The sequence below is a fragment of the Amphiura filiformis genome, chromosome 6 (assembly GCF_039555335.1).
Source record: "Amphiura filiformis chromosome 6, Afil_fr2py, whole genome shotgun sequence".
NCBI classification, from domain to species: Eukaryota; Metazoa; Echinodermata; class Ophiuroidea; order Amphilepidida; family Amphiuridae; genus Amphiura; species Amphiura filiformis.
Genome location: NC_092633.1, coordinates 13,415,227 through 13,428,893, shown reverse-complemented (window position 1 = coordinate 13,428,893; position 13,667 = coordinate 13,415,227). Strand labels below are relative to the sequence as shown.

At 36.3% G+C, this 13,667-nt stretch overlaps 1 protein-coding gene across 3 annotated transcripts in view; it reads right to left on the bottom strand.

Annotated features, from left to right (window-relative positions):
• The window catches only part of LOC140154998 (uncharacterized), a 151,684-nt gene that overhangs the window by 85,934 nt on the left and 52,083 nt on the right, over positions 1-13,667 (bottom strand). For 2 of the 3 annotated variants that reach the window (XM_072177667.1, XM_072177669.1), the window contains exon 2: positions 3,319-4,030. In XM_072177667.1, the coding sequence (XP_072033768.1) occupies positions 3,319-3,421 (103 nt within the window). In that variant the 5' untranslated portion in view covers positions 3,422-4,030. Of the gene's footprint in view, positions 1-3,318; positions 4,031-12,142; positions 12,329-13,667 lie in introns of those variants that run through there. The other variant, XM_072177668.1, reaches the window with a different exon arrangement.

Here is a 13,667-nt window from a genome sequence, read left to right as displayed (position 1 = left end):
AATACAATGAGAATGGCGTAAAACTTACAACACTTATTGCTTATTTGCCGGGAAACATTTGGACAACTATATAGAATTAACTTTGAATTGTTTCAGCATTCGATTGTATTGTTACAGTGTAGTGAGCATTAACATTTACAGGCATTTATTTACAGATGGCCTGCACGTATATAATGGAATATAATAAATAATTTAAGGACCAATATGAAGAAACAATATATATTAATATTTTTAATAACGGGAATAATTGATCCCATTACAAATTTCAGCTTATTTGGGTTTTTTTTAAATCCTGAATGTATAATTCAAAACATCATTAAGGGGACAAATCATGAATACCAAACTATATACTTAAGAATAAGTTGTGTCCGTACATAAGATGGGACCTTGCAAATATAGAATCTATAATGGCTTATATCAATACTGATGTATTTACATGATTCAATTCTAGGTATTGCATACTAAAATGTCAATCAAATATACGCCAAGTGCTCTGAATACAAATCCACATCCGTTGTGCGGACAGGAAAGATATTAGGAGATTTACAACATATCTTTGATTTGTCATTTTGGTTAATTATATTATGTGCGATGGTGTTATATTTCTTTTTTGTTCATTGAATAGTATACAAATATTTACTGCTCATGAGGGATCTGGTGGAATCTATTGGTCCCCGAGGTGAACTGGAGACCGTGAGCCTACTATTTTCCCGAGACCGCCAGGTCGAGGGAAAATAGTAGGCTCACGGTCTCCAGTTCACCGAGGGGACCAATAGATTCCACCAGATCCCGAATTTAGAGCAGTAAATATTTGTTTTATATCCTTCATTAATATATTCTTTGTTCATTAAACACAAGGCATAGGCCTAGGCATAAATGTAGGCTAGGACTAGTCAAGGCTACGCCGGCCTTGCTTTGTTTTGATTGAATGCACAAAGCACGCACACAGTTGAGTGGCTAAAGCTTACCGTGAAAATGTGTGACAACCTCTACAATACCGCCGTGAAACGAGTAGGCCTAACCATGTTAACATGTTCCCTGTTATTTCACCATCAATATTAAGATACTGATCCTGATGTAACTCAGATTATGCCATTAAACCGCCGTATTTTAGCTCCACTTCTGTCATGTTTGTGCTGCTTAATTGTGTGCTTCGCAAGACAAAACGAATTGCTATAATTCATACATTAATACCCCGGAGCCGGTACTGATATCCCGCGTATGTGGCGAGTTGCATTGACCACTAGGAACTGCGACGCGGTTATGAGGTCATACGCGCTCCGGGACTCGCTCAGAGGGAGATAGTAAAACTATTTCCCCGGGAGATAGTACTTTGAATAGTACCCCGTTCCCTCATCAATCGGCTTGTTAACAAGTTTGCAAAATAGCAAAACTATTTTTGGTCACATGATACTCGTTTAACCAATTAATGAACGAGAATATATTAATGAGGGATATAATACTTTGTATACATGTGGCTGTTGGGTGTAGTGTGAGCATAGTTTGTTGGGTAGGGTGGGGAGGGCATGTGATTTGTGTTTGTTGGAAGTGTAAGCAATAAACGTATATTTATGGATTTTGTCACTATTTTTCTATCAAGCAACTTTGATATCAATGTCATATTACCAAAACCAGGTCCTCCGTGTGAAACACTGTGTCTATAAATCGAAGGCTTAGAGCCAGAACCACCTATGTCCATTTGTTTTCTCAATTACATGTTACTCATTTCGGCAACAAATGGACGGTTAAGTATGCCCTCCATAATAAGTGCAGGTGACTTTGGGGTATATACATGGCCACTTGAACAGTTAGTTAGACGCAAGTGACCATGCATATACCCCAAAGTCACTTACATTTTCTTATGGAGGGCATAATTAACCGTCCATTTGTTACCGAAATGAGTAACATGTAATTGAGAAAACAAATGGACAAAGGTGGTTCTGGAATAGATAATCATGATTATGATGATATTGTCATGAATTCCACGAATTCTTTTTCAACGTTAATAGCCAATGAAGACTTGTTTATTATACTACTCAGTTGATCTTTAACTCAAATTCCCATGACATTGTACTTCCTTGAATGAAATGACAAGTTCCTATCAGATAGTGACAAGATAATAAGTCAGTAATTCCAATTTAATGAAGAATCTTTCACAACCTTGATCATTTGCTTTGAGTATTTGTCCGAAACCAATCTGACGTTCCCTCTTGAGAGTACTCAAGAAGTAATCTTTCCTTGCTACTCTATAATTTACTCCCACATACAAATCATCAAGTGGATTCTACGAAAGGCATAGAATGTTAGTAAAGCATATGTGTAACAGCGATGAACATGCATGTTAATACCACTTTTGGGGTTTAGAAGCGTTTCCTAAGGTTGTTAGCGTTAATTACAATCATAAGCCTTTTTCATAGTGTTCTTGATAAGAAATTGAGTACAAGTCTCTTTAGGTAGCTACTTGGGAAATGTGCAATCTGGGCCTCCAGGAATTTGGATATGATGATATGTCATCTAAATGAACAGTGAAAATGATTGTTATTTCCGCTCATCCTATACTTTGACTTGCTAAGAAGTCGTATGATGTTGCTCTGCTCTAACTTAAATGGGTGCTGAATCTCCAAAATACGTAGCAATTTGTGTTTATTTTATATAAATCTTCTTCCTGAGATGACACCCAGCTTTATCTCCAAATTCACCATCCACAAGATTCCGTATTGTCCGCCATATTAATTTCCAAATACATTATTATTATTGGCTTTATTGTCATAAAAAACAATTAGCAAAATGAATAAACTAAAACAGGATCAGAGGCATCGTGGGAAAACAAGAAATTCGTTTAGCAAGCATTTGGGCGTCAGAGTGCCATATTAGTCATTGTTCTTTGACAATTTCATTATTACTCCATACATGGTCACGCAAACAACGATAACACATATTTTGCAATGATGGGTAAACATAATTATGACCTACTTGCAGACACACCAAGGGACACAAGATTTGGAACGCCAATGGGACGACAGACACTCGTTGCACGCGGTTTGTAAACAATGCCCCTTAAGACATTACATGTATGTGTTGAACAAACTATATTACTAGAGCACCTGCAAGGCATGACGATTTGCTTCCTTGCAGACCGTAAAGTTAAGAGTACTTAGATTTGTTGCTATGTTTTCGAGGATAGTATTTCACGTACAAAAAAGGAAGTGATTTTCGGTAATTTGTGTTGAATTTCACGTGCAATTGTGGGGAATACAGCAGTTAATCATTTTTAATCGTTAATTGGTTGTCATGCAGTATTGTATACAAATAACTTACCCTCTTCAAGAACGTCATCCAATTGTGCCTCTTCTTCTTGCGCGTCTATCAATTCCTTTATATCTTCCCTTTCATCTGCTTCTAATATTTCCTCAGCTACCATATCTCCAATTATATCCTCCCAAAGCTTTTCTTCTTTCTGCTTTACTTTCAACTTTTCGATTGCAACTTCTAACTCAATCTCGTCCTCCAAGTCTGTATCAACAGGTGAAAATAATACATCCTGATTGTTGTACGATGACCTCTGAGGATTGTTATATCCGTTAGAAATCACATCGTTTCTATTAGCACCTTGAAGTAGATTTTGCAAGAAGAATTTAAATTCCTCTGTATTTCCTCCGAGATTTGTGTCTTCTTGCTCATCTTCCTCCCATATATCATCAGGTACTATATCTTCATCGGAATCATCTCTTCTCAAATATGGAAAAGCCTGACGGGGTGACCAATTATCTTCCTCAACATCCACCCTGGTATCGCCGAGGTTCCTTTCATATTCCTCAAGGAATTGAAGAGCATTCACAAGCTCTTCCTCTCGGGATAGAGACCTCCTTCCATTTCCAAATCCTCTCAAGGACGTTGACAATGAAGGAATGCCTTGTAGGGCTTGTATTGTGGGTACTAGTAAAAGAGCCGCAAACAAAAGACTGGACAGACCAGTAGCCGCATCGTCAATTCCATTGTAATAGAATTCTACAATTTAGCCACCGGGTACCTGGCGAATAGAAAAAGAAAGATGTATGAAAATAATTAAGTTGAGCAATGTTTGACTTTTGAGCAAGTTAAGAAATTATCCCTGTAAATTCTGATATGAGTGGCGATGTAGCGCTTTTGAGCCACCTAAGTATCATATTGTCTGTATTTGTATTATGGAAATAAAGTTGAATTGAATATTGATGGAATGAACAACATAATATAGATGTATATGTGTGGGACGGAAAACAATGTTTCGCTTTGCAAGAAAGACGAAACTTTGAATTCTACAGATTTGACCATGTTGACTACACACAAAAGGCTACCTGTTATACCTCGACAAGTTTTTGTCTCCGTCTAAAATTTTCGGCGGGTGTTTACAATTGATATTAGAGAATTTGCGAAATGCAGTTCAAAAGCACAAACGTCTAGAGGCTTATCTATTCAAACCACTATGCCATGATAGCCTCTAAGTCGAAGTGAACCCAAAAATCTATAGTGAGCAGTAATGCTTCTGTCACACTACACCGAATAGGTCTTCCGTACAAGAAACGGATGGTATTTTAGTAAATCCGTTGTTGTTCGTCAATGATCGTTTTATGTTCTTTTTATGTCCTGCTATCATCCGCCAAATGCGTTTCGTGTTAGGTGATGTTCGTTAAGTCCATCGGCATGCACAAAACTTGAAACGGAGTGTACCGAATACACATGTTCGGTATTTATCCGATGTGTGTTCGTATGGTGCTGAATATTGCCGGAGTTTGTTCGCTCTCCTTTCGTTCATGTTCGTTCTTTGTTCGTTGCACTCGGCCCGTGTTCGTTGCAAATACGTTCCTGTGAGGCCTTCACCACCGGATAGCATATTTATGCATTCGGTGATGTACGTTGACCCAGACCGTGTTAGTGTCACACTACACCGGATCGGTCTTCCGTATAAGAAACGGATGGTATTTTAGCAAATCCGTTAGTGTTCGTCAATGTTCGTTTTATGTTCTTCATATGTCCTGCTATTATCCGCCAAATGCGTTTCGTGTTAGGTGATGATTGTTTAGTCCGTCGACAATACGTTTCAAGTTTGAAACGGAGTGTGCCGAATACACATGTTCGGAAGTTGTCCGATGTGTGTTCGTACAGTTCTGTATATATACCCTGGGTTTGTTCGTTATTCTTTCGTTTATATACCGCAGGTGTTTGCAAGGTTTCGCAGGCGCTTGTGCCGGATGTAGGCCTATGGCGAACATGTGCATCAATCATGGGGGGTTCTGAAGGGTGTGTGACGCAATATCATATTTCCCCAGTACTTTAGTGACTGACAAGTAGAAAAAAGGGGGAAAGGAGAGAAAAAAGAAAAGAAAGTGAGAAAAATTGAAGAGAGAAGAGGAGAGAAAAAGTTAAATTGCACGTAATTTAGTAGGCCTATGCATGTAAGTGGTATTGAGCATGTTGAGGGAGGGGCACTTTCTGAAGGGTAGAGGACGCAATATCAAATTCCTACCAGTTTTAGTGATTGACAAGAAAGAAAAAAGAAGAGAAAACATGGAAAAGGTTAATTTGTATGTTATTGAGTAGGCCCAGGATAGTATAATTATAGTAAGCCTAAGTATAGGCCTGTGATTATTATAGGCAGTGCTTTAAATGTCGTTCCTTGGCCCAAAAGCCTGTGAAAATCACTGCCGGCCCGTCGATATGTAGGGCCCGTGACATTTTGTACTCCCATTTTGTCACCAAAATCAGTATTTAAGACGGACTTAGGTCTATTACTGACTTTAACATATCAATCCATGCATGCTTTACCTGAAATTACGAGTCTGAAGTCTTATATCTTAAAGTGTCAGTGGATCAGTGTAACATTTTAAATTTTGCAAATTCAGTTCGGGCCTTCTTAGTTTTTTGTTTAAGGCAATAATAGTGTAAAAATGATGCACCAAAACAAGTGTCCAAATTTTCCATTTTTAAAACTAAATTTTTACACAATAGGCCCAGGCCTAATAGGCCCTACAGTCCCCATGCAAATGGCTTCAATTGGACCTTCATTTTGAAAAATGGACAAGTCTTCCTTTTTGCTTCTGCTATGGACATCCACGTGTTATTTTTAAAACAATTGTTTATATTATACAATAATTGTGAAAACTTTTCAATGGCTTTAATTAGGCTTTCGTTTCACCAATTTGCGGCTGTTTCAAACTAAAATAGTACCCAATAATAGTGCTAAAATTGATCTAAACAATGACAAATGGCTTCAATTGGGCCTTCATTGTCCAAAGGTTTCTCACCTCTATTGCCCCGGACTCTGGTTGCCCTGATATATCAGATTTGTAGCCCTTTTGTACTTATTAGCCAATATTTGACCATTTTCGTCAAAATTTACCTCCTTAAAAGTTGTCTTCCCCACTTTGTTCACCCTCTGAAAAAGTGCTTGCTACGTCACTGCCTCTAAGGGGTCAAAAACCCTCTCAAACACCCTCTCCTCCCCCACTTTTCTGATAGTGTGGACGTCCCTGTTGGTGCCACATGCCACGGATTCGCCGGTTATTTGTCGGACGTTGAACGATTGAATATAAAACGCCTGCAGGATTATTAGCGGCCACAACGCATAGAGAGACGAACGGGAATCGGATCCCAAAATCCGTACATTTGTCGGACGTTGACCCCCCAAATCCGGTCATTTGTCGGACGTTGAACGATCGAATATATGACGCCTGCAGGATTATTAGCGGCCACAACGCATAGAGAAACGAACGGGAATCGGACCCCCAAATCCGGTCATTTGTCGGACGTTGAACGATCGGATATAAGACGCCTGCAGGGTTATTAGCGGCCACAACGCATGGAGAGACGAACGGGAATCGGACCCAAAATCCCACCGAATCTTCTGCCGGACTGGTGATTTTTCCACCGAATAAAATATTTTTGTATTCGGTGATGTACGTTAATCCAGTCCGTCGTAGTGTGACAGACCTATAAAATATGCACGAAAATGCGTCAATTTAAGAACAATAGTTTAAATATTTCCTCTTGCAGTACAAAATTACAAGTTATGTATTATCTAGTTAAAGATCAATTATTGGAAATCACTTTTGGTTTGGGTAAAAACGTGCCACAAATTGTTGAAAATTAGCTATTGAAGGGGGGGTTGGTAACAGGATGGGGGATGGGAGAGAGAGCTAAAGAGGGTGGGGAAAGAAAGAAAAAATTGGTGTTTCATTACGCTTTGGGTTTAAATACGAAATTAACAAAGCTAACGTTAACTTTAATAATTGAGCCTTATATAATAGTATTTAATATATACTTCATATCGAGATTAAAAATGATATGATAAGGAGATTATCGCGGGCTCTTGACATAATCCCTGTTGATGACTTGCGAGTCCATTCATGTTCATTCAAACGGAGCACCTATGGTAGTCTTTTTTCCTGAAGTGTGACCAATAACCCAATTGACCAAACAAATGGGAGCAGTCGCTTAAATATGCCCTTATTTTGATCGCCCATTGATTCATATGTCCCGAATTTAAGCGACAAGACGTTATTGGGGCAGTAACCAATCAGACGTTTGCATTTGAAGTAAAACTGAGCAAGAAATCCAATCGATATAAGTCCCAGCAAACATAAAACGTTTCCGACATCAGTCGCAAAAGGTTATAAAAGGTTGTCAGAAAACGTTTAAATGTCGGGTTATATAAAGGGTATATTAAGAGTATAAAACGTTTTCATAACCTTAAAAAACATTTTTGATAATCTACTGCTCAGCAAACAAAAATGTTTTACAGACAACGTTTAAATGTCGGGTTATATAAAGGGTATTAAAACGTTTTAATAACATTCCAAAAACATTCTTGAAAACTTGATACAAAACATTCTAAACAGAATGTTATTTTGGGGTTGAAAAAATATTTTGCCCAAAATATTTTCAATAACGTTTTAAAAACGTTTTCATGACTTTTATATAACCCGACATTTAAATGTTATTAAAAGGTTTTGAAAAAAAAACATTTTAAGAACATTTCTGTGTTTGCTGGGTTCAAATATTTTAACATAATGTTATTTAAGTATTGACACAATATTTGGCAAAAATGTTTGCAAAATAGTTTACAACAACATTTTTTGAAAAGATTTAAAAATATTGTTGTAGTGTGTTTTCATACAAAACGTTTTAAAACGTTATCATGACCTTTATATAACCCCACATTTTAATGTTATTAAAACGTTTTTACCTAAACCAAAAGCCAAAATATAACTTATTTAAAACGTTTTTGTGTTTGCTGGGGTGCAGTTGCCGTTAAATTTAAAGTAAATTTTCAAACTTCATTTCGCAAACTCTCTTAATTGTATTTAGAGTTTTCAACGGTTCCACGCTGAACCCGGTGAAACTGGTAAGTAGTGATGTTTTAGAATAATTTTATAAAATTTAACTTTTTGATGTTTGCGCAAGTTGATCGATAACCAATACCAATGAAAGAAAGCCGTTGAGGTGGAATTGCCTGTGCGCTTTGATTACAATAAGAGTTAAAAGATGCAGAAACAACATCTCTCCATACTGTCGGTATCAAAAATACTAGTGGTGTAGGGAAACATTAACAACATAGGCTAAAACCAGCCATTTTCAACATTTGTGACAACGCTGCAGTAGATTCTCAAAGTTGCATATGACACGAATCAAAGTACATCTTGCTCTTGGAGATGTCGTTTTACTTTACTGGGCGTATAATAACATGTTTACATGCTTAACCACGCACATGGTAAAGTTGATAAATGGTGTTAAGTAAAAACGGTTCGGTTTTTTTTTTCAATATGGAGTGGCTCAACAACATTGGGCTACTCCAGTTGAAATCCATACACTCCCTCTGGAAGACATGACCTTAATCTCTCTCACAGGGAGTGTGAATGTCAAATGGGTGACTCCATTTGAAATGGAATACCCATTATTTTTCTCCACTCACTGTGATTCTGTCTTGCCTTGTCTGTCGTACCTGTTCTCCTTTGAAACCAAACACAAACACACAAATACTCCAATTTTTAACAAAAGTGCAAACCATTATTCGTATTTTACATTCGGATAACCATATAAATAAAACCGGACCCACTGTAGCATGATAGATATTGAAGCAACCAAGGGGAAGAACACGTTTGATGCTTCGTTATTTCTGAAGTCATATATACTCGTATTAGTGAACGGAATAAATGGGGCTGATATTGCACTTCATAATATTCTGATTTAGAATCTGTCCACGTTATTGAAGTATAGTATTGTGTAGTATTTATTTACAAATAAACTCGATATATTAAAAACTACTCTATTGTATGTAAGAAGTGGGTTTTATTGTGTGCTCCTCACGTCTCCTGCTCTCTCGATCGTTCCATTTCTAATATTATTGCAAATTCTTCATCTGACGTTTTATTTACCTCAGTATTGCCCACCACTATTCTTTTTTAATCGCTATTTCTTATTCAAAAAGTGATAAATATATAAAAGTAAATTTTTTACACACACATACAAAATAGGACACAATCATCGTAAAGTCAATAAAAGGCAATAGATACTGTAAATTTTATGGCATTTTTGTTGCACCATCTAAAATAATCATATGTTGATGTAACAGATGCGTATACAGGTAGGGTAAGCTTGCATTGTGTTGGTTTATATCATATTTATGATGCATATACTTTTCTTCTATTGTGTGCCCAGGAATCTTCGAGGCATTCTCAATTTGTTGAATCAAACGCTATACAAAGTGAATTGACATATACAAAGACAGCTACAGTGTGAAAGAAAATTATATTAGCAAAAGCTTTGGAGCCTAACTTATAATGTGATACAATTCAATTGTACTTGATTATAACAACAATTGATCGTGTCACTTTCGACTCAAATATTTTGTTACTTTAAAAATCAAATAGTGAACCATAAAATGATAAAAATACCCAAATAAATTTTAATTTAAATTTAAATAACCTTCTCCCTATCAGTAATGTTGTAATTATTTTAGAAATTACATTTGCATTATTTTTTGACGATTTGTAATGGTTGGCAAATAATTAAAAGTTCGATTGAAGAGTTTTTTATTATCTATGCAAGAATCATGCTTCGTCAGATGTAAAAATCGTTTCTATGAATTAAGATTAACGATACCAAATACAAAATAAATTTAATAAAGTTCCCTTATCACTGCTGCGTAAAAGAACATATTGCTTTAAGGAGATTTTTTGATCTTACAACACAGATTGCATAGCATTGATAAAACGGGTGCTCGTACGAATTAACGCCTACGCTTACATGGCTACCAAGCAAAATGACGACATTCGCGGGTTCAACGTATAATTTAAAGAATTCAGCTATCATATAATGACAGCATCGTTACGTCATCCGTACAATCACTTAGACACGTAGGTGTATAGAGCTGTTTATGATTAACAGATAAACCTACACGTACATTATCAATCCGTACACAAGTTGGCATCTAACATGATGAGAGTACATTATCAATCCGAACATAAGTTGGCATCTATCAAGATGAGTCTTCAGTTGTCATATCACACATTGATTAACTAGAATGTACATACAAGTACAACATATGCTTGTGAACAACATGCACAATTTCAAACCTATAGCAGTAGAACCTTAACTCGAGTTACATTAACAAGTATACACAGGTCCGAGAATATAATGTCATGACTAATCATTTTTGTATCTATAATATAACCACAGATATGAAATATATCACACAAACAATTACGGCAATTGTGTCGTAATCTGAGAAGAAAATCTCTCATCAAAACAAATCTTGGAAAAAAATTATCTTTCAAATCGAGTAAGAGATACCCTCAAATTGCTATCAGATGGGATGATTGTGTAACTTTGTGAATAGTACTCAACAATCAATAGAGACGATTAGAGACAGATAATGATACATGATAGAAACCAATGTATGTGTCTCAATATATAATTTGCAAGTGATTAGATGATGATTGGTTTTATGACAATTTTCAAATTGTGGTACTTTGTCTAGCTTAGAAGCACATAATTATACTGACGGTATAAGTGTTTCGACAATGCCGTATATTTGCGTATGCGTACAGGGGTGTTTATTAGGTGGGTTGATGGGTGTGTGTGCCCATGTATTATTGTGTATACTGTTTGACGTATTTGATAAATGCATAATGTGAATGCAATCTTGATATCAATGTAGACTTTCCATGATCAGGTTCTTCGTGTATAAAATTAGCTATCAACATAATACTTTGAACGTACGCTTGATTGCAATGTGAGGTGGACTTTCCAAGAATGAGATAATTTATATCATGTGTGCCTTCTTTTATATGTATCATTTTGATCAAAAGCTTGATATCAATGTCGACTCTCCGGGATCAGGTTCTGCATCTATAATGTTTACTATCAATACATACTTGAACGCACACTTGATTGCAATGTGGACTTTCCAAGAATAATATAATGTAGAATGTGTGCTCTACTTAAGACGCATCATTTAATTGCAAACTTGATATCAATGTCGACTTTCCAAAATCAGGTTCTCCGTGTATAATGTTTACTATACTTGAACGCACACTTGATTACAAGGTGGACTTTCCAAGAACAAGATAATGTATACTGTATGCTCTACTTAAAATGCATCATTTAATTGCAATCTTGATATCAATGTCGAGTTTCCAGAATCAGGTTCTCCGTGTATCTGTATTTTCTACAAATGCATATTTTGAATACAACCTTGATATCAATGGCGGCTTTCAAGGATCAGGTTCTTCCGTGTATACATTTTTCTATCATTAGATGCAAATTTTGAATACAATCGTGATATCAATGTCAACTTACCATGATCAGATTCTTCATGTATTATAGTTGTGTTTTTTTTAGAATTATATGTAATTTTAAACGCAAAATGTGCTAAAACGTATATATCTTTCCTCAAAGTAAAGAATTTGTTTGCGTACACTGCATGACTGACCAACATCAACCTGTCAGCAAGGAAACAAACCTCTCCGATACGAGTTGATACTTCTGTATTTAAATTTATAGCCTTAGAGGACATGTCAAACCTACATCATTAGAGTTTGGCTTCCGTTCAAAAGCTTCAAAGAAGACACTACAAGTAAAAGACTTACATGTTACTCGCACTTACCGTCTGTCGTACCATGTACTGCAGACACTCTCGTCTAACTAGATTAGATGATAAACATCATAAAGACAAGCCCCTAGACAAGCATTTTCACCAATTTATTACAAGAAATAACATCCACACAGGTTGAGCAGGACCTTATTTGCCTGCAAAGCCATATGATATGAAGAAACACGGCTTTCCATATAATTTTCATACAAGATAAGCTTCTAGTCCATAAAATACGTATAGGTATTACTTCAGACAAGTCATGACACTTAACCCGCCTACATATTTTATTTTGGTAGCCATGGAAACCTTACAGCGTCATACTTCTGCAGCTACACGTAATATGTGTATGATTACAGAACGTTATTTCGTACTCACTCCCGTACTAACGAGTAACTCTCTCCATCCCTCTCCCTTCTCACTATAATCTCTCTGTCTCTCTATATGATGAATAGTGCACAAATATAGGCGAAATATTTAACGAATTACTAATACTTTTTGCATGCAAATTTTCATGGGATTCTTTGGATAAAGAATGCCTTCAAATATATATTGCTTAGTTTGATCTTGATCGCTAAATGTATTGAAAAGCATTAAATTTCATCCTTTTGAACCTATAATTACTATATTACCAGTGTGCACAATGTATTAACTTCGATGGATGGTTACAAACTGATATATTATTCTTAATAATGTAGGCACATTATCGACCGAATCTCAATTGTTCCGCGTTTAAACATAACTAATTGTGACTTATTAACATTTAAAACTGATTCTCACATCACCGTTTTAATTTATAGCTTCCTGCACGATATTCATACGTCAAAGTACATCATTTGAATGAGACACAAACCTTTCAGGGAATGAAAGTTTTCATTTTAAAATTACCGTACATTTTCAAAATAAATATTGAAAATATAAATATAAATATTGATATGGATAATTGACTTCAAGCAAACAAATAATGAAGATAAATATACGCTTTGCAGGGCGGAAATTCAAAATGTTCTTGTTAAAACAAATGTAAAAAGGGAGTCGTCGCCGAGCAAGAATAGGCAATGATGGTCATAATTCAATATGAAGCACACACATGAATGAGAACTATGATGATGCTGCCGCTGGAACTTGACGAGCGATCGGGATTGAATGTTTGCACATCGCATGCCAATCCCCTGAAGCCACAGTTCGCAAACTTCACATCTATCTGCCCAAAGTATTAGGGAATGACTTTATTACATCTAGGGTATTTTTTTTATTTAACTCCCACGTTATGGGGTAGGTTTATGTTGCCGATATTACTACACATTGTGGAGCCATGACAGCGGGAACGAGGTTGTTTATGTATAAGCTCATTGATATAATTCAAGGAAATACGGTGCTTTAGGTATAAACATGTCAAGGCTAAGTGTAACCTACTCAATCGGTTTGGATGCAGTCAATGAATTACGGAGGCGGACTTACCATGCTTACCCCGGAATCTGATAATATTAATAACGACACACCGTTGGTTCACGGTGGCTGTGTTACTATACGTGTTGGA